Below are 22,009 nucleotides of genomic sequence, written 5' to 3' on the forward strand. Positions count from 1 at the left end.
GAAATGTCTGCACACGTTAGCTGAGGCCATACGATTATTATTATTATTATTATTATTATTATTATTTCTTCATTACCTGTGTCATCTATATGTGCAGCAATTGTTGATTTGTCATGATTAAGTAGCCGAAGTGCCGCCGGGGGTTCTTGAAATCGAATGGCAAACCCTCTTCCAGTTTATCCAATGTAAAACATACAAAGTGTTTACAGTCGAAACATCATATATATTCAAACAGACGGGTGTATACAAAATCATCTGTCAAATAGCAGAAGCTCCTTACACAAGCACGACAATTTATGTACACTATCGTCCTGCTCCCTGTGGACGATGTGGATGAACTGACATGGAATGAGGTAACTGCACGAATCCAGGAAACTTCAAAGGAAATTTTTGTGTGACTAAACCAAAAAGGCGTTTTATAGACAATCACGGTTGAATTAGGATATCGAACCTGCTGTAAATCTGAAGAACATTGCAGGACAGATGAAAATTTAAACCGCTACTATCACCTTAAATCTGTAGCAAAACGAGCAGTCACAAAATCTAAATACTTCCACGACATCTAACAGCGACTGGACAGACCTAACAATGAAAATGGCATGTAAAGGCTAGCAAAATCTCGTCGTCACGCTATAAAGGATATAGCTTATGAATATTGAATTTTCACGACCGCATTGTAATCGAAACCGACTTTCAACCTATTAGGTCGTGTTACGTACATTTAGTACGTGTTGAAGAGATGTTAAGTACAGAACAAAAATGGCCAACCAGACATCAGTGGGATCCGAACCCACAACCTCCCGATTTCGCGTCGGTTGCTCTACCAATTGAGCTATAGTGGCCTAGGCCATCTTTGTTCTGTTGGAAAGGATCTAAGCTACAGGTCTGGTACTACTACCATCACAATGTAGAGTGCGTTTAAGTTGCCCGTTGAGGGCCAAGTCAATGAATATTGAATTTTCACGACCGTATTGTAATCGAAACCGACTTTCAACCTATTAGGTCGTGTTACCATAGCTCAATTGGTAGAGCAACCGACGCGAAATCGGGAGGTTGTGGTTTCGGATCCCACTGGTGTCTGGTTGGCCATTTTTGTTCTGTACTTAATATCTCTTCAACACGTACTAAATGTACGTAACACGACCTAACAGGTTGAAAGTCGGTTTCGATATAGCTTATGTTTCGCACGTTAAAGATGAACAAGGGCAGCAGCTTCGGTAACCTGCGGACATTTAAAATTGCTGGCGTAATTGTTTCGATGCGACCTGCAACGTGAATACCCGCATCCGCCGCTCCGTTCCGCTGGTCCTCCAAAGGGTACAGTACCTCCTAGTACAGCCGCGGAGGTTCAATCTGTCATCCATATCATGTAATATGGCAAAGCAACTGGGCCTGATTTTATACCTGTTGAAATGTCGAATAAAATGGGAAACATAGGCTGAATTCCCAGCAGCCTTATTCAGCAAATGCTTAGTTGTAAGATACCATCTACATGAGAGACCAGCATCAGAGTACCCACCTGGAAAGACAACAATGATGTCACTAGTGCTCAAAATATTGCCCTATCAGTCTCCTCTGCAATGTGATTAAGATCGTTGCGCGTGTAATTGACGCACGCCTGCACAGTATTGTCACCATCTTGGCAAACCAGTGTGAGTTCATGAGGAAAGGCAAAACTACTGAAACAATCTACGCCACCTGTCTGTTGGTAGGGAGGCATTTGAGGATACCACATTAATTAATTCGTTATTCTCCTTGATCACATGGCCTTGTAGAGATCTACGTTCGTAAGGTACAGTTTATCTATAACGACACCATGAGGCCTGATATTACTGTGCCATTTAGTATTCAATTCGGTGTCCATCACGGGTCCACCTTGCCCCGCTGGTATATATTTTATCCATGGATTCAGTGACTGTATATCTGGAAATGCTTCATCCATGGATCTTACTGTGTTCTGATTATCTTATGTTGGTTATCGATTCTATGAATAGACTTGACCGCCTTGTTAACCAATGGAAAACATGACTGGACAAATTTGGACTACGGCACAATCTGAAAAAAATGAATAGCTTGAGGGCGGGGTCCAGACGGACAGCACGATCGTTGGTGATGGTATACCGCTGGTGAAGTCTTCCAGTTTGAGGTATTTTTGCTCCCGCATGTCAACCGACGGTGACATTCTACTGGACGCCCAAAAAATAATTAATGGTGGATGGTTGAAGTGGCGCCTTGTCAGAGATATACTGTACTTTGCCACCGGAACATATCTCTGAATCTAAAATATAAGGTGTATCGTACGGCCATTCGTCCATTTGCACTCTATAAGTTGGACTGTCGGCCTGTGACGAAGAAGATATTCATGTGATGAAGACGAAAATGGTTGCTGGATGTTAGACGACTAGGCCACCTGAAGAAGGAAGGTGTTAGGAATACCTACCAAAGTGAGAGAGGCTAGAATGTGCTGGCATGGGCCCGTCGGCTGGCCTGATTGAGCCCCGCTTGTAAAATGGGCACAGACGATGATGATCCCGAGGAATTGGTGGATAGATTGTCTGCGGGAGGAAATACGACTTCCATGCATCCACACATTCGACGCTGCAGACTAGGTGAAGTGAAGGATGAGATGTGGATTTCCGTATCCCACAGCCTGAAGAGAATAACGCCAATGAAGAAGATTTATTGAACACGCTTGCGAAATAAAATTGTACTGAACGCATGCTTTGTATTATTGTACGCTCTGTCGGCAATGAGTAATGGTTCTATAATACATGAAACGATCCGTAGATCAACGTATTTTCGTGTTATGTATGAGCGCATGAAAGCGAATGCCCTCATATGAGCTGATTCGATGTGGCATTACAAGTCAATTGTTTTTCTCTCGTGAAATCTGTCTCGTTCTATATTGCAGAATCCACACTATAAATTCATAATCATTGGCCTACAAATTACGAGTTACCTACTACTTGAGTGCGAGGTTGCAAGTTCTATGTCCAGTGAAGATTATTTAAAAGTGTTAGTATAAACAATGGTAACAGTAAAGTATGAGATGTGAATGACTCACCATTTGCATAGAAGAGCGACAGAAAATTAACGTACGGAAGGTGGAAAGAGGAATGTTTTGCGAAATGTTTTTGGTTCACTTCACAAAAATAACATTAAGGACGGTCACAAAATATTCAAAACAAACCTTTAACTTGCACCATGAGCAGTGAAAGAAAAATGAGGCATCACAGTGTTCACAAAAGTTCACGCCAGCTAGACCAAAGGCGAACTTGTTGGGCCTTCAGGATAATTAGCTAGGTATTCCTTACAGAATGCATAGTGCGGTGATGAGAACTGGTGGAAAGTGATGTCATGCAACCCGATGCGAGCCAGTCTGTCGTACAGTTTATTGTAAAACTGGCAACTGTATTCTGTATGGCATAGCTGCAGATGGTGCAGACAAATAGCTATACAGGTTGGTCAGAAACAACGTGAATCAGGTGTACGAGCGTTAGAGATTTGGTCGTACTAGTCAATAGTTGTCTAGTGGCTCTTGGAGGTATGAATTTTAAAATCGCACACTTACCAGAAGGAATAGTTTCCTCTAAAACGGTATGATGCTTTTTTGCTCGCGTCTAGGAGTCAAACAACTGCAAGAGTTCGCGTCATCAATATGATTATGTATTCTGTAAGAGTTGATACCTAGCTGACTCCCCAACTTTCAAAGAGTTCGCCTTTGATCTTCATGGCGCGAACGAAGTTTTATGTCACACATCTTGTGCCTACTTAGGTTCAATGCCTATAATATATTAAAGAATAGTTGTTAGAATTATTTAAGTAAGAATGTCCTACGATTTATACCCGTATGGATGTCGAAGCAAGCAGTAAAACTCGGTTCTTCAAATATTTTAGCCAAATACCAAACTATGCATTTTGTCTCATGCCTCATTTTTCGTCCACTGCTCATGGTGAAAGTTAAAAGTTCCTTTTCAACATTTCGTGACCATGATGTCCTTTTTTGTGAAGTGAACCAGATACATTTCATAGAAAATTGTTCTTTGTGCCCCATACATTTATTTTCTATCATTCTCCTATGCACCCGATGAATCATTAGTTGGTGATATTTTGCTGTTACCATTCTTCAAATGTTAATACTAACGCTTTCAAGTGATCCTTACTGGACATCGAACTTGCGACCTTGCACTCAGGGAGGTTATTCGTTACTCTTAATAGCGGACTGTGCTGTAGGCCTGCAGTCTAATATTTTGAGATTTGGAAAAAGGGAAGGACTTGCCAGTTGCCTCAATCGCACTAACTTCAAATTGTATCAGAATATTATGTTACCTGAAAATTATTAGTGATTAAGCCTACTTAGGTACAATGCTACAAGGATTGCGTTGATGAGTTACAATATTATTCCTAATTCAGAAATATTACTATTTCAGGTTTCAACGACATTAATACCACTGCATGTACAGCCGGAAAGCCAATAACGTTAGGTGGAATAAGTAGATTCTCTTATTTATCTGCCCATTGCATATTTTGGTCTTTGGCTAAAATACTTGAAGAACCAAATCTCGTTGCTTGCTTCAATATCCTTCCTGGTATAAGTGGTAAAACGTTTATTATACAGGTAAGAATTCATTTTAACAAGTATCCTTTCATATATAGGGTGGTTAAAAACAACGTGCAGATACCTCGTGCCGTTATCTTTCTATCAGCTTCTGAAGTTATCCAATCAAATGCAGTAGCTTCGTGGGTGATTTCGAATGGGATTTGTGAGGCGGTGTTGTTAAACCTGCATCTGACTTAAGGGGAGTCGGAAAGCCCTATCTTCATCATCATCATCATCTGTTTACCCTCCAGGTTCGGTTTTTCCCTCGGACTTAGCGAGGGATCCCATCTCTACCGCCTCAAGGGCAGTGTCCTGGAGCTTCAGACTCTTGGTCGGTGGATACAACTGGGGAGTATGACCAGTGCCTCGCCCAGGCGGCCTCACCTGCTATGCTGAACAGGGGCCTTGTGGAGGGATGGGAAGATTGGAAGGGATAGGCAAGGAAGAGGGAAGGAAGCGGCCGTGGCCTTAAGTTAGGTACCATCCCGGCATTCGCCTGGAGGAGAAGTGGGAAACCACGGAAAACCACTTCGAGGATGGCTGAGGTGGGAATCGAACCCACCTCTACTCACTTGACCTCCCGAGGCTGAGTGGACCCCGTTCCAATCCTCGTACCACTTTTCAAATTTCGTGGCAGAGCCGGGAATCGAACCCGAACCTCCGGGGGTGGCAGCTAATCACGCTAACCACTACACCACAGAGGCGGACAAGCCCTATCTTGATAATGTTAATTTGACAGAAAAGATGCCCCGTTTTCTCAGGAAGTATTAAGTTTAGAGCTTTGATATTTTTACTACATGTACTTACACCCTTTCCATACCTACTGAACCAGGATGGTATAGTTGGAAAACACTATTGTAAAGTTATGAATTTGTTTAATAAGTTCCCAATTTTTAACAAAAAAATGTCATTAAAAACGTATGTGAATCAGAAACTATACATGTGAAGTGCTTTTATCTGGTTCAGTAGCTGTATCATGGCACAAGGTGACTCTCTGCAAACAATGAACTTGCTATCCAGTGTAGTTTCTTAAATGATGGGTCAAACATGTGAAAAAATGTCATTTCTCAGAATATGATTTCAAAGTAAAACAAAATGTTCACGCACACATTTACCCACAACAGTGCCTAAAAATAAAACTCTATTTAATCGAAACTACTGAAATGTTTGTTATGACAGTGCCGGAAACCTCTGCGCATAACATTCAGGAATAGAACAGTAAAAACCACAGCCTTCTAGATTAAAGGTTTCCAGACATTTATATTTTCAACAAGAAAAATGTCTAAGTTGCCCAATTTGACACTTGTGCATTGATTTTTTAAAAATTCCTTTAAAATGCTTCCATGTGTCGTATTGAAATAAATTATACACCATTTTAATCAGCAGAAGCCTCCGTGGCTCAGACGGCGCGTCGGCCTCTCACCGCTGGATACCGTGGTTCAAATCCCGGTCACTCCATGTGAGATTTGTGCTGGACCAAGCGGAGGCGGACAGGTTTTTCTCCGGGTACTCCGGTTTTCCCTGTCATCTTTCATTCCAGCAACACACTCCATTCTCATTTCATAACATTTATCAGTCGTTAATAAATCACTTTGGGAGTGGCGACCCCATCATACTAATAGCCTATATCTGCTTCATTCATTCCATCCCTGACCCGGTCAATGACTGGAAAACAGGATGTAGGTTTTCATTTTCATTTAATCAGCAGAGTCCAAATAATTGAATGAGGCAACATTTGGAAAAAGTCATCATCATCATCATCATCATCATCATCTGTTTACCCTCCAGGGTCGGCTTTTCCCTCGGACACAGCAAGGGATCCCACCTCTACCGCCTCAAGGGCAGTGTCCTTCAGACTCTTGGTCGGAGATACAACTGGGGAGAATAACCAGTACCTCGCCCAGGCGGCCTTACCTGCTATGCTGAACAGGGGCCTTGTGGAGGGATGGGAAGATTGGAAGGGATAGGCAAGGAAGAGGGAAGGAAGCGGCCGTGGCCTTATGTTAGGTACCATCCCGGCATTCGCCTGGAGGAGAAGTGGGAAACCACGGAAAACCACTTCCAGGATGGCTGAGGTGGGAATCGAACCCACCTCTACTCAGTTGACCTCCCGAGGCTGAGTGGACCCCGTTCCAGCCCTCATACCACTTTTCAAATTTCGTGACAGAGCCGGGAATCGAACCCGGGCCTCCGGGGGTAGCAGCTAATCACGCTAACCACTACACCACAGAGGCGGACTGGAAAAAGTCATATTTTAAAATTTTTTTGGTTTCCGACTCCCCTTAAGACCGGTATGAGAGCATCGATCGGAGAAAAACTTCACCAGGAGAGGAATTTGAACACAGACTTCCGGGCTAACTGGCTCCCGCCATAGCAAGTACAATATGATTTTACCGACTGTAACCCACCTTTCAACGGATTAACAGCAAATAAAATAATACAATTTAGAGCATGGGGACGTCATTAAATTTTAGAACAGTTAAAAAACAGGTAAAACAAACTATAACTAAAGTGAAAGGATATGGAATGCGGAAGGGTCCCTAAGAGGTGTGGAAGGAAAGACGTTTATGGACCGAGCTTCAACAGAAAGTCATTTGTCTATGAGAACAATTTACAAATTATTTACAAGCTGCTATACGTCGCACCGACACAGATAGGTCTTATGGCGACGATGGGAAAGGACAGGCCTAGGGATGGGAAGGAAGCGGCCGTGGCCTTAATTAAGGTACAACCCCTAGCATTTGCCTGATGTAAACATGGGAAACCACGGAAAACCATCTTCAGGTCTGCCGACAGTGCGGTTTGAACCCACTATCTCCCGGATACAAGCACACTGCACGGCCAACTCGCCTGCAACAAAGAGAGGTTGCATTCAAGAACAACAGTAATAAGGAAAAATTGTAACTTCGAATCAATACATTTGAATTCGCGAATAGAAATCATTTCGCGGGTAAAGAATAATGAGTAAATACATAATGTTGCTGTTACTGAATTACATGAGGCTAAACCTGATGGATGATTTAAAGGTTACTCCTTGAATGAAAGTAATGGAAGTAATTGACAAAATACTCCATTGGAATGTTCTTACAACCTTTAGGTTGGTAAAATCGACGGTTAAACTCTTGTGATTGATATAACGTTGAAAGTTAAGTTAAACTGAGTTACTTTTGAAAAATTACAAGTTGCTTACCTCGAGGGAAGCGAGGGCCTCTCATTAACGTAGAGCTCCCAGGCAACACACCCGCACGACCGAATTCTCAAAGTCAGATCGAATCCAGAAGGAAGCACGCGCGGTTTGGTGGAACAGGAAACAGCATAGCAGGAAAAGATCCAATGTACGCTTAGGAGTTCATCCTTTCGATTTTTCTCAACCACTCATTTAAAGTATTACAAATTTACTACGATGATTTCGTCCTTGGTAAGTTCTGGAAGCTTGCGGACTTTTACAATCGAAGCAGGCTACAGCGAATTTGGCACGTGTGCTACCGGGTGTCCCCCAAGTCCCAATCATTAAACATTTTGACGATCTAGAATTTTTTACAAGGTTAGATATTGAACAATTGAATTTAACACACTCGCACTACCGTACATGAAACACTGATTTGCGGAAACGTTTGTTTAAAAGTCATGTAGCATGCGTACAGTAGACGTATTGCAAATTCTTCCACTAGCGAACTTTTTTCTTCAATTGGTGTTCTCAAGCTGGTCGTAAGCCAAGTGGAGATTCCTTAACATCGCCTCACAAAACCCATTTCAATTCGCCCGCGAAGCGATCTGATTGGTTAAATCCTCTCAGTTTTAAAGTCCTCTCAGTTTTAATTATTGCGTTGATGGGGGTGATAGTATCTCATGGGGAACAATGTAAGTACCTAGGTGTTAATATAAGGAATAGTCTTCATTGGGGGTAGTAATATTAATGAGGTAGTTAAGAAAGGGTACAGATCTCTTCACATGGTTATGAGGTTATTTAGGGGTTGTAGTAAGGATGTAAAAGAGAGGGCGTATAAGTCTCTGGTAAGACCCCAGTTAGAGTATCGTTCCAGTGTATGGGACCCTCACCAGGACTACTTGATATGAAAACTGGAAAACATACAAAGGAAAGCAGTACGATTTGTTCTGATAATTTCCAACAAAGGAGTGGTGTTACTAAAACGTTGCAAACTTTGGGCTGGGAAGACTTGGGAGTAAGGAAACGAGACGCTCGGCTATGTGGTATGTTTCGAAAAGTCAGTGGTGAGTTGGCGTGGAATGACATAAGTAGAAGAATAAGTTTGAGTGGAGCTTTTAAAAGTAGGAAAGATCATAATATGAAAATAAAGTGGGAGTTCAAGAGGACATATTCGGGCAAATATTCATTTATAGGGACGTAGAGTAAGGGACTGGAATAAATTATCAAGAGAAAAGTTTGATACACTTCGAAGTTCGTTGAAAATATTTAAGACAAAGCTAGGTAAACAACTGATAGGGAATCTGCTACCTGGATGACAGCCCTAAGTGCAAGTCATTGATGATTGATTAATTGATTGATTGATTGATTGGTTGATTGATTGATTGATTGATTGATTGATTGATTGATTGATTGATTGATTGATTGATTGATTGATTGAACTTCAGCAGCTGATGAAATGACAACGCCGCAAGATATCGAATTATTAATTTTCAATTTAGCTACCAGTACGACCAACATTCTAAAGCTCATGTACCGGTTCACGTTGTTGTTTCCGACCACCCTGTACAGCCACTGAACCTAGGAATACACTATATTATGCGTGACATAATACTGCGGAGTCCTCATACCGATGCCCAATTTTCAAACAGATTTCTTAACAGGTGTTGGAGCACTAATCATAACTTTTATGGATGTGTATGTGGGTGTTCAGTCCTCAGTCCGAAGGCTGGTTGGATCCTCAACAGGTCCACCATTACCTGCCATAGATGGCCTAGGCATCACTGAAGAGGCATAATATGGAAATGAGGAGCGAGTTAGTTTCTCGTTGCGTTCCTCACTGAGCCAGAAGTTGCTATTACGTATCAGTCTGGCAAGCCCCCTGAAACGCCCGCATCAACCGACCCTATGAGCAACATTTTCACACCTTTCATAGCATGGACTGGCTGCATAAGGAATGACATTACTACCATCGCTCATACCTCAGCTACTTTCATACTGTCACAGCCAAGGATAAGACAGAGACAGATCAATGAAAGTAACAAAATTGCTCTAGCCCGTACCAGAAGACATAGTGCACTGTAAACACTACGTCTTGCCAGCAAAGGCATACTTCATAGATATTCCAGAAAATAATTCCTTATGTCCGATTCCTTGCCTGAATGGTCAACGTTGAGGCCTTCGGTTCTGTGGGTCCGGGTTCGATTCCCGGCTGGGACGGGGAATTTAATCGCGTATGATTAGTTCTTGCGGCTCGGGGACTGAGTGACTATGTTTTCCACAACACCCTGCTCTTCATATTCAGACAACACATCACACCAACAACCATTATAGAAACACGCAATAGTAATTACATCCCTCCATGTACGGTTGGCGTAAGGAAGGGCATCCGCCCGTAAAACGGAGCCAAAACCACATGTGCGACACAGTTCGCACCCGCGACGTTACAGTTGTGGGAAAAGCGGTGGAAGAATAAGAAAAAGAATGAACGAATATTCCTGATGATATTTTTGTGTTACTTGTTATGAAACTCGTTGTTAAATCATGATTTCAGTGAGATATTTTCTATCAGTTGTTTACCTGGTCTTCTTCTTCTTCTTTCATCGCTTTTCCCACACCTGTGGGGTCGTGGGTGCGAACTGTGTCGCACATGTGGTTTTGGCCCTGTTTTACGGCCGGATGCCCTTCCTGACGCCAAACTTATATGGAAGGATGTAATCACTATTGCGTGTTGCTGTGGTGGTTGGTAGTGTAGTGTATGAATATTAAAAGGAAAGTATTGGAACAAACACAGACATCCAGTCCCCGAGCGCCAGAAGAATTAATCAAACACGATTAAAATCTCTGACCCGGCCAGGAATCGAACCCGGGACCCTCTGAATCCAAGGCCCCAACGCTGACCATTCAGCCCATGAATCAGGCTTTACCTGGTCTTTTCCTAAATGCCGTAATTACAAAAAGTTTGTATTTTTTCCAGCATCTCCCTTGGTAAATTATTCGAATTCCTAATTCCTCTTCATATAAACGAATATTTTATTCAATTTGTCATCTTGAATTCCAACTTTATCTTCGTATTGTGAAAATTCTTAATTAAAGCATACCCAAACTTATTCGTCTACGTATGTTATTCCATGCCATCTTTCCACTGATAGTTTGGAACATACTGTTTAGTCGAACAGCTCATCTCCTTTCTCCCAGGTTTCCCCAGCCCAAACTTTGCAACATTTTTCGTAACCTTACTCTTTTGTCGTAAATCACCCAGAAGAAATCGAGCTGCTTTTCTTTAGATTTTTCCAGTTCCCGTACAGTAATCTTGCTGAGGGTCCCATACCCTGAAATCATACTCTAATTGGGGTCTTACAAGGGACTTATATGCTCTCTCCTTTACATTCTTACTACGACCTATCAACAACCTCATAACCATATGAAGAGATCTGTAACTTCTGCCCCAGGGGCTCTGAACTTTGGAGCGTGGGTTGGCGACCACGGGGCCCTCAGCTGAGTCCTGGCATTGCTTCCTCTTACTTGTGCCAGGCTCCTCACATTCATCTATCCTATCCGACCTCCCTTGGTCAACTCTTGTTCTTTTCCGACCCCGACGCTATTAGGTTTGCGAGGGCTAGGGAGTCTTTCATTTTCATGCCCTTCGTGGCCCTTGTCTTCCTTTGGCCGATATCTTCATTTTTCGAAGTGTTGGACCCCTTCCATATTTTCCCTCTGATTAGTGTTAGATAGAGGATGGTTGCCTAGTTGTACTTCCTCTTAAAACAATAATCACCACCACCACCACTCTGTAACTTCTTTTGTTTTTCTTTTACTATCTGTTTTACATCGCATCGACACAGATAGGTCTTGCTGTGACGATGGGGCAGGAAAGTGCTGGGAGTGGGACGGTAATCGCCGTGGTCTTAATTAAGCTTCAGCATTTGTCTGGTGTGAAAAAGGGAAACCACGGAAAATCATCTTCAGGGAGGGCTATCAATGCAAGCTCTACAGCTAGCCGACCCAACCGCACGGCCAACTCCCTCGGAAAGCGATAAAGATACTTTCTTGAGCTCTCTCCTCATCAATCTCACATTCTGCACGCACCTTGTTCTGTACAGTGAATAATATTTTAGTTATTATTGCACTGGGTTCCACTTTAATTCCTTTCTTCTCTTTTCTAGGGTTATGAGACGCTGGGATCACAACTGATGAAATGTCTTTGTAACGCAGGAGCCAGGTGTATTGGAATTGAAAGTGGTGACGGTATATTGTACAACGATGATGGAATAGATCCAGAGGTATGTAAACATTCTGAAAAATATGCATATATAGTCCTTGGAGCATAGGCATTTCTATGCGCTAGATTGTAAACGTCTGCTGACTGACGTGGTGGAGTTCAACGAGGGAATCATCTACTTGGGGACTTGCTTTAGAAGTGACCTTGAGTATACTTCTGTTTTCTCTAGTTTGCGAAGTTTCTTAAAACTACACGAGGCTGACGTCGATAGATTTATTGGCACGTAAAAGAACTCCTGAGGGACTAAATTCTGGCACCTCGGCTTCCCCGGAAACCGTAAAAGTAGTTAGTTGGACGTAAAAACAATAACATTATTATTACCTTTACTAAGTAAGGGCAATATTATAACTATTGAAATTTAAAGACATTTCGGTGAGACAGCACAAGCCCAGATACCTTTTGACGCAATTAGATTACAAAGACGTTTAAGTACATCGAAGAGTGGGTAGCGTAAGTTCATACGTTTACAACCTTCATCGGATATGAATGTTAGTCGACTGGAGCAGCATTCGATTTGGAAATAGCAATGCTCTGCAGCGAACACCCAAATTAATCTATATAAATAGGAGTTGTTCATAATTTTAAAAAATGGTGTATTTCGGTCATGTCCAGAATAAGTCCGGCTCCATGGCTAAATGGTCGGTGTGCTGGCGTTTAGTCACAGGGATCCCGGGCTCGATTCCCGGCAGGGTCGGGAATTTTAACCATAATTGGTTAATTCCCCTGGCACGGGGACTGGGTTTATGTGCCTTCTTCATCTTCATTTCATCCTCATCACGACGCGCAGGTCGCCTACGGGAGTAAACTCAAAAGACCTGCCCCACGTCTCTGCGGAGGCCACACACCATGAAATGATGATGTCCAGAATAAGAAGGAAATGTAATTTTTTTAATTTTCCTGCATTGTCTGTCTGGCTGTATGTATGCGTGTCATAAGAAAACGACTAACACGGATTTAATGAAAATCTGTATTTAACCTCAGGGCAGAAGGCAAGATAATCTAGGCTCTAAATAATCACGGGAATAGAACCACCCAAAATCTGGTTCTATTCCCGTCGTTTTTAGATCTGCGGCTGTGAAAGCCATTTTTATAGTTATAAATAATGTTATTATTTACGGTCTAGAAAAATAGTGTGTGAAATAGTAGTTTAGAGTTATAAACATTGATTCTAAAATATCTCTGTTAACACTGGTCTTATCAATATATGCTTTTCGTTTAATCAATAATAATTAAATGGGACAGCGGGTAAGCTACTATGACAAGCATAGTGAACGGATTATTGTTTTTAATATAGACACCAAGCCATTACCGACCACACCAGTGCACATCTATATCAGTGGATGATGAATAAATCGAAATAATATATTAAGAGATCAAAGATTTAATACAATATGTAAAAGGGGAAAGGAATCTAAATTTGATGGGAGGCTGAAATGCGATGCGAAGTCAAGGAAGAGAAGGTAACCTAGTAGAAAGATTTGGAATGGGATAAAGGAATGAAAAAGGAAGTCGGCTGAGAGAATTTTGCACTGATCATAATTTAGTCCTTGCTAATACTTGGTTCAAAGAACAAACGATGGCTGTATGCCTGGACAAGATCTGGAGACACTGGAAGGTATGAAGTAAACTTTCAGTTTCAGAAAACAGGTGACGGATTGGAAAACCTTCGCAGGAGCAGACGTGGACTCTGACCACAACTTGGTGGTCATAAATGCCATCTGAATTGAAGAAATTGAAGAAAGTAAGAAATGCAATGAGATGTTAGTGAGATTTTCATACGTTATTTAATTTAAGCAGAAACAGAGGGAGTTAGTTTTGGTCTTCATTCACAGCTGAGTGCAGTCCACGCTGGGCCAATACCACGCCAGTCGCCGGTCATAATAAAATGCAGTTCCCGTGCTGCTGGCTGCACCTGAGCTGTCAGTCCCAGTTTTGCTGGAACGAGAGAAATCATAATGTCTAATTTTGTGATACTGTAATCCTGCCTACAGTGTGTTGTTTAGAGATCATTATAACATATTTCATTGTGTTACTACCCATATTCAGTGTTGTTACAATTCAGTGTACCCGTGTTGTTAATTACAGCGTTTCAGTAAAGTAAATATTAGTATAGTGTATTGAAATATTGACACTAGATTTCTACGTATTCACCAGGCACTTATACCACTTACCACGACAATAAGTTTAATTCAGATGCTCAAATACACAAATATTGCGATGTTGTTTTAGTTGATGCTACTAAGGAACAAAGAAATTGCAGAAGGCAATGAAATCTTGCCTTAGTTTTATTTTTTTTATTGACTTATACAATTCATGCCACTCCTATTACGATACACTTCGATGTTTAAGATCGTTGTTGCTATTTTGCTTTACGTCGCACCGACACAGATATGTCTTACGGCGACGAAGGGAGAGGAAAGGCCCAGGAATTGGAAAGAAGCGGCCGTGGCCTTAATTAAGGTACAGCCCCGGCATTTGCCTGGTGTGAAAATGGGAAATCACGGAAAACTATCTTCAGGGCCGCCGACAGTGGGGCTCGAACCCACTATCTCCCGATTACTGGATACTGGCCGCACTTAAGCGACTGCAGCTATCGAGCTCGGTAAAGATCATGTTAATGAGTTATTTTCACACTGTTTCTAAATTACGCAGCTGACTAACTGTACCATGTTATTTTCATTTTTATTAAGAAAGAAGCCGTACGTGTGTCGACTCAGTTAAAGTAACTTTAAAGGTTTTCAGTCTGTCAAAAGCACTGATAATAAACCTCTAAAAACATACAGTAATAAAAAAAGAATGACATGTTCCATTCTATATGAACATCCCCAGATTCTGTCAAATCACTTTAAAACCCTTTAACGCTCACATTATTTTATGTTTAGTTTGCGTACATGAACAGTGGCTAAATAATTAGACACTTCAATAAAGTTGAATATGCTTGACAGAAGCCACTGATATTGAATTTGGTGGCGTCTGCAGACGTTCAGTGGTTTAATATTTGGCCACTTTTTTGTTGTGTGTGTCATTTCCTGCACAGTGCTGCCATTTGTGGTGAAAGTAGCTAAATATTTAGACACTGAGTTCTTGCTTACCTAGCAGTATCACATGTTGTGTATATTCTCAGTTTGTTGTTATATATTGAGTGTTTCTGGAGTGATTGCTATATTATATCCCAATATTCATAATTTCATGTAAGTATAATGATTTTTAACTGTTGTCAATAATCCATGTGAAGCTAATAGCTAACAGTGCACATACACTGACTGACAGAGCAAATGCAACACCAAGAAGGAGTGGTCAGAACTTTATGCCAATTGCAGGGTAGACTGAAGTCACTGAGGTATGCTCATGATGTGAAATGCGCCGCTGTGCTGCGCACGTAGCGAACGATAAATGGGACACGGCGTTGGCGAATGGCCCACTTCGTACCGTGATTTCTCAGCCGACAGTCATTGAAGAACGTGTTGTCGTGTGCCACAGGACACGTGTATAGCTAAGAATGCAAGGCCGCCGTCAACGGAGGCATTTCCAGCAGACAGACGACTTTACGAGGGGTATGGTGATCGGGCTGAGAAGGGCAGGTTGGTCGCTTCGTCAAATCGCAGCCGATACCCATAGGGATGTGTCCACGGTGCAGCGCCTGTGGCGAAGATGGTTGGCGCAGGGACATGTGGCACGTGCGAGGGGTCCAGGCGCAGCCCGAGTGACGTCAGCACGCGAGGATCGGCGCATCCGCCGCCAAGCGGTGGCAGCCCCGCACGCCACGTCAACCGCCATTCTTCAGCATGTGCAAGACACCCTGGCTGTTCCAATATCGACCAGAACAATTTCCCGTCGACTGGTTGAAGGAGGCCTGCACTCCCGGCGTCCGCTCAGAAGACTACCATTGACTCCACAGCATAGACGTGCACGCCTGGCATGGTGCCGGGCTAGAGCGACTTGGATGAGGGAATGGCGGAACGTCGTGTTCTCCGATGAGTCACGCTTCTGTTTTGTCAGTGATAGTCACCGCAGACGAGTGTGGCGTCGGCGTGGAGAAAGGTCAAATCCGGCAGTAACTGTGGAGCGCCCTACCGCTAGACAACGCGGCATCATGGTTTGGGGCGCTATTGCGTATGATTCCACGTCACCTCTAGTACGTATTCAAGGCACGTTAAATGCCCACCGCTACGTGCAGCATGTGCTGCGGCCGGTGGCACTCCCGTACCTTCAGGGGCTGCCCAGTGCTCTGTTTCAGCAGGATAATGCCCGCCCACACACTGCTCGCATCTCCCAACAGGCTCTACGAGGTGTACAGATGCTTCCGTGGCCAGCGTACTCTCCGGATCTCTCACCAATCGAACACGTGTGGGATCTCATTGGACGCCGTTTGCAAACTCTGCCCCAGCCTCGTACGGACGACCAACTGTGGCAAATGGTTGACAGAGAATGGAGAACCATCCCTCAGGACACCATCCGCACTCTTATTGACTCTGTACCTCGATGTGTTTCTGCGTGCATCGCCGCTCGCGGTGGTCCTACATCCTACTGAGTCGATGCCGTGCGCATTGTGTAACCTGCATATCGGTTTGAAATAAACATCAATTATTCGTCCGTGCCGTCTCTGTTTTTTCCCCAACTTTCATTCCTTTCGAACCACTCCTTCTTGGTGTTGCATTTGCTCTGTCAGTCAGTGTATTTAGCCACCAGGTTCTGAAATTCGTTTGAAAGGGTTTTATGAAAAAAGAATATCAAATCAAATGACTTCCAACTAACAGTTACCCCTGCTACAAATGATGTTGTTCTAATAAAAAAATGATCACTCAAGGGAAATTCAGGTGGCCAAATATTTCGCACTATTTTATTTAGCTCTTATTGAATCCCGCAGAAGGCTACTTTTACACTAAACGTCTGGAAATGTGGATTAGGTTATTTCTATCTGTATTCAATTCCTTAAATTTTGACAGCATTCTCACCACTCGAGACGTTTTAGTAGGTTATTATTTATCGCTAAAAATAATCTCTTACAAGGTATTTCTTAATTCAGTTCCGCACTTTTATTTCATCAAAATCTTTTTCATCCATTTCAATCAATCAATCAATCAATCAATCAATCAATCAATCAATCAATCAATCAATCAATCAATCAATCAATCAATCAATCAATCAATCAATCAATCAATCAATCAATCAATCAATCAATCAATCAATCAATCAATCAATCAATCAATCAATCAATCAATCAATCAATCAATCAATCAATCAATCAATCAATCAATCAATCAATCAATCAATCAATCTTGATCTGCATTTAGGGCAGTCACCCAGGTGGCAGATTCCCTATCTGTTGTTTTCCTAGCCTTTTCTTAAATTATTTCAAAGAAATTGGAAATTTATTGAACATCTCCCTTGGTAAGTTATTCCAATCCCTAACTCCCCTTCCTATAAACGAATATTTTCCCCAATTTGTCCTCTTGTATTCCAGCTTCATCTTCATATTGTGATCTTTCCTACTTTTAAAGACACCACTCAAACTTATTTGTTTACTAATGTCATTCCACGCCATCTCTCCATTGACAGCTCGGTACATACCACTTAGTCGAGCAGCTCGTCTCCTTTCTCCCAAGTCTCCCCAGTCTAAACTTTGCAACATTTTTGTAACACTACTACACTTTTGTCTGAAATCAAGAAGAACAAATCGAGCTGCTTTTTTTTGTGTGGATTTTTTCCAGTTCTTGATTCAAGTAATCCTGGTGGGGGTCCCATACACTGGAACCATACTCTATTTGGGGTCTTACCAGAGACTTGTATGCCCTCTCCTTTACATCCTTACTACAACCCCTAGATCTGTACCCTTTATTTACAATCCCATTTATCTGATTACCGCAATGAAGTGCTTTCCTTATATTAACACCTAGGCACTTACAGTGATCCCCATAGTCTCTAATACACAAGGCAAAGCAGTACTTCCCCTCCCCTCACGGCTAAACAGAGTTATCGCCTATAGCATTTCCCTCACTCCCTTAATAGCAACCACGACTGAAGCAAGGGAACTGGCTTCAATCCAAACGTAGTCGCTGGAGGTAGCATACGATTAGCAGGTTAAGTTGATATATAAAACTTTCTCAGTTTACTGTGGTGACACTAGATGACTATTGCAATCATAACTTGTCTCACTTGTTCATAACATCACCGATTCAGTATCATAAACAATTTTACGCAACGTAAACAATATTGTACTTATTTACATATGGTTCAGATTGATTTTATATAATCTGAGGATGTTCTTATAGAATGAAACATGTCATGCTTTGTTTATTGCGTATTTTGTAGGTATGTTATATGTATTATAATTCGTATTTTTGACAGAATAAACCGCTTTAAATGTACATGCAATGATGTAGCACAGTGCCTAGAGATTATTTAAATGTAATATTTTACAGGAACTCAAAGAACATCTAGAGCTAACTGGGTTACTGCATACGTATCCTGGATCGAGGCCTTTAACAAAGCAGAACATCAAATATGAATATTGTGACATGTTGATTTTGACTTCTGGTGAGAGAGTTATAACAGCTGAGAATGTTATAGATCTTTCAACGAAGGTAAGAAATTCTGTAAGTTTCAGTATTCTTTATTCAGTAGATGAGCTGTGGAGGAATGTAAGGTCAACATAATACATGATTCACTGCAGAAGAATTTCTTACCTAAGAATCTAATATTTGCTGTAGTTTAAGCATTGATCTGCCACATGCAACATAAATTTCCCATACATGCAAACTGATAGGAATACAGGGTGAAACACCTAAAATTTACACCACAAATATTTCTGAAATGGAAGGTTCTATTGACGTGTTGTTTCCACAGAAATGAAGTGTAACGAAGGGCTCATAATTGTAACCCACACAAAGATTTTAATAATTATTGTGTATTTACTCGTGTTTTACTAAGTTATATGTATACAACGGAGCAATGCAATAGAATTTCAGTGGTTACTTTTGAGTATTCTATTATAAGTAGGTTACGAGCTACCGTAGTTTAAAAGTTGTAAATACCTGCAGGTGTCTGCTCCGTGTGTAAGCACTAACTTAAGGTAAAAATGAATTAAAACATTATTTGGATTTTATTGGAGAAAGAGGATTGACACCTCAAAGGCTGTGTTCAAATTGAGGACCACCAGCTTCAATACAAGTTTCCAATCTCTCATCTAAAAATTGCTGCGTACGTTGTAGCATTCCATCGGAAATTTCAGCGAAAGCAGCAGTAATACATCGTTTCCTATCATATGGTCAAGTTAGTATGTCCTCGTAAACAGTGACTCTTAGCTTTCCCCAGAGAAAGAAGTCTAAATGGGTCGAATCTGGTGAACGGGCCAGCCAAGGTGCAGATCCACTTTGTCCAATCCAAACGATTTGGAAACAATCGGTGAAGACAAACTGTAGTACGTCGCGCCCTATGCGCTGGACAGCCATCATGGTAATACCACATGCTCCTCCTAGTCTTCAGTGAAACGTCTTCTAAAATATGTGGAAGTTGGTCTTTTAGGAAGTTGAGATACTTACTTTTGAGAAGGCAGTGTTTCTTCTTTAAAAAAATGGATCTGTGAGCTGATGGTTCACTATTCAATACCACATACTTCAACTGCGTGAGCGCTGATGTTCCACCTGACGAAGCCAATAGGGATTGCTTAAGGACCAATAGTGCATATTTCGGCGTTTACTTGGCCACTATTTGTAAATATTGCTTCATCACTAGACAATATACATGATAAATCTTGTGTATATTATCTTAATCCCCATGTACAAACGTTAACACGATTCTCAAAATCGTTTCCATGCAGCTCATGATGGAAGGAGACATGATACGGATGGAATTTATAACGGTGTAAATGAAATGGCGTATGGCTTTTAGTGCCGAGAGTGACCGAGGACATGTTCGGCTCGACAGGTCCAGGTATTTTGATTTGACTCCCGTAGGTGACCTGCGCGTCGTGATGAGGATGAAATAATGATGAAGACGACACACACACCCAGCCCCTGTGCCAGGGAAATTAACCACGATGGTTGAAATTGCCGACCCTGCCGGTAATCGAACCCAGGGACCCTGTGACCAAAGGCCAGCACGCTAACCATTTAGCCGTGCAACTAAACATAGCATTGACGAACGTGTAGTACACTTGTCTGACTCACGTCACTTCCTCGTGCGATTGCGCTGGAACAAACCGCGCGGATCTACAACAGCAACTACCCTCTTCTCCAGTCACTCGTTTGTTTCTGTTACGTTTTCTAGGTGTTACACTTCCAGTTTTGCGTAATTGGTTCAAGAGGTTCACAAATAATTGTCGAGATTGGTGCCGTCTATTGAGATATCGTTTCGCGTAAAAGAGGCACAAGAATGAACAGCATTCTTCCCACATTCTCCATACACCATTAACATGTCGGCTTTTTCAGCATTGGTAAATATCATTTTCCACCATGTCCTACTGTAGGCTACTTCTTGAAATATCACGAGGTAACGGATAACAAGAAAGTGGCAATGCAATCAGTGTACTGTGAAGTAAATAAACATAAGAACATCATAGCCTCGTGACTAAGCAGTTGAATGGAAGAGATAACTGTCGGTATTTACAATTTTTAAACTACGACAGCTTGTAAACTACTTGTACTAGAATCCTGAAAAAGCACCACTGATATTTTAATGTGATCTAGTTTTATTTTTATTGTTCTATTTGAAAAAATGAACGTTCTAAAATAATACGCATTCTAATAATTATTGTTATCTGTGTATGTGCAACAATTACGAGCCATTGGCTACACTTAATTTCTGTGAAAACAGCACATCAACAGCATCTTCCATTTCAGTGCTATATGGAGTACACATTTTAAGTGATTCATTCTGTATACCTAAAAACTTCAAATGGGACTTCACATTTGTGAATATTTTAAATATCCTTTTGCAGTGATCCTCCAGAGACATAAGTACACTTTTCTTTAAAATACAGCTGTTTGATTTTGTGATTAGAAATTTTAGAGATATTTGTCATATGCTACACTTGGCAGATCGAAAAATTAAATTCTTTAACTAGGTAAATGTTTGAAGAACCTATATACATCTTCATTATAGACTATTGTGCCTTTAAGCGTTCAATCTGGAAGTTATGTAGCTTCGTTTAGTTTCATACCACTTATCTTTAAATAATTAGAAACTGAGTGTAACGACCCTCGTCTTGGTCTTTCTCTACTCATCTCACCCTCCATGACCAAGTCCTTTATTCTCCAAGGTATCCTCCTCCATTCGCCTCATTTGACCCCACCACCGAATCCAGCTTACACGTACCACTTCATCCAACAGGTTCTTTCCTAACTGATCTTTTACCACCCCCTGACACCAACCCTATATGGAGGGATGTAATCACTATTGCGTGTTTCTGTGATGGTCGCTAGTGTGGTGTGCTCTCTGAATATGAAGGGGAAAGTGTTGGGACAAACACAAACAGTCACTCCCGGGGTCAGAATAATTAATCAGACGCAATTAAAATCCCAGATCCGTCCGGGAATCAAATTCGGGATCTCTGAACCGAACGTCTCAACACTCACCATTCAACCAAGGAGTCGTATAATAATAATAATAATAATAATAATAATAATAATAATAATAATAATAATAATAATTCCGCGAACGCCGATGACGTTACCGGAACGTGACGTAACGGAAAGTCATGGTAAGCAAGCCAGGTGGCGCAACGCCAGTGAAAGCGTATTGAACCAACACCTCCTAGATATAAGGCCTCACAACCGTTCTGGGAATATACTGTGACGTCAGGATCGGGAGGCAAGCTTGAACATTTTCAGTAATAACACAGCAATGAGTTTGGCCATGTAACGCCGAAATTAGAAGAGTTTTACTTCGTTTAATGGTGCCAATTGCTAATACCGGTGTACGTAATTGTACTGGTGTGTTGCGTAGTTAACTGTAAGGAGAA

The 22,009-nt window shown here is 41.7% G+C and overlaps 1 protein-coding gene across 1 annotated transcript in view; it reads left to right on the plus strand.

Annotated features, from left to right (window-relative positions):
• The first annotated feature begins 2,509 nt into the window (after window positions 1-2,509).
• LOC136863249 (glutamate dehydrogenase, mitochondrial-like) overlaps window positions 2,510-22,009 on the plus strand; it is a 274,916-nt gene continuing 255,416 nt past the window's right edge. The window contains exons 1-3 of the mRNA XM_068226415.1: window positions 2,510-2,638; window positions 11,933-12,049; window positions 18,471-18,632. Coding sequence (XP_068082516.1) covers window positions 2,510-2,638; window positions 11,933-12,049; window positions 18,471-18,632 — 408 coding nt within the window. The remainder of the gene's footprint in view (window positions 2,639-11,932; window positions 12,050-18,470; window positions 18,633-22,009) is intronic.

Source organism: Anabrus simplex, chromosome 1 (assembly GCF_040414725.1).
Source record: "Anabrus simplex isolate iqAnaSimp1 chromosome 1, ASM4041472v1, whole genome shotgun sequence".
In the NCBI taxonomy this organism is placed as follows: Eukaryota; Metazoa; Arthropoda; class Insecta; order Orthoptera; family Tettigoniidae; genus Anabrus; species Anabrus simplex.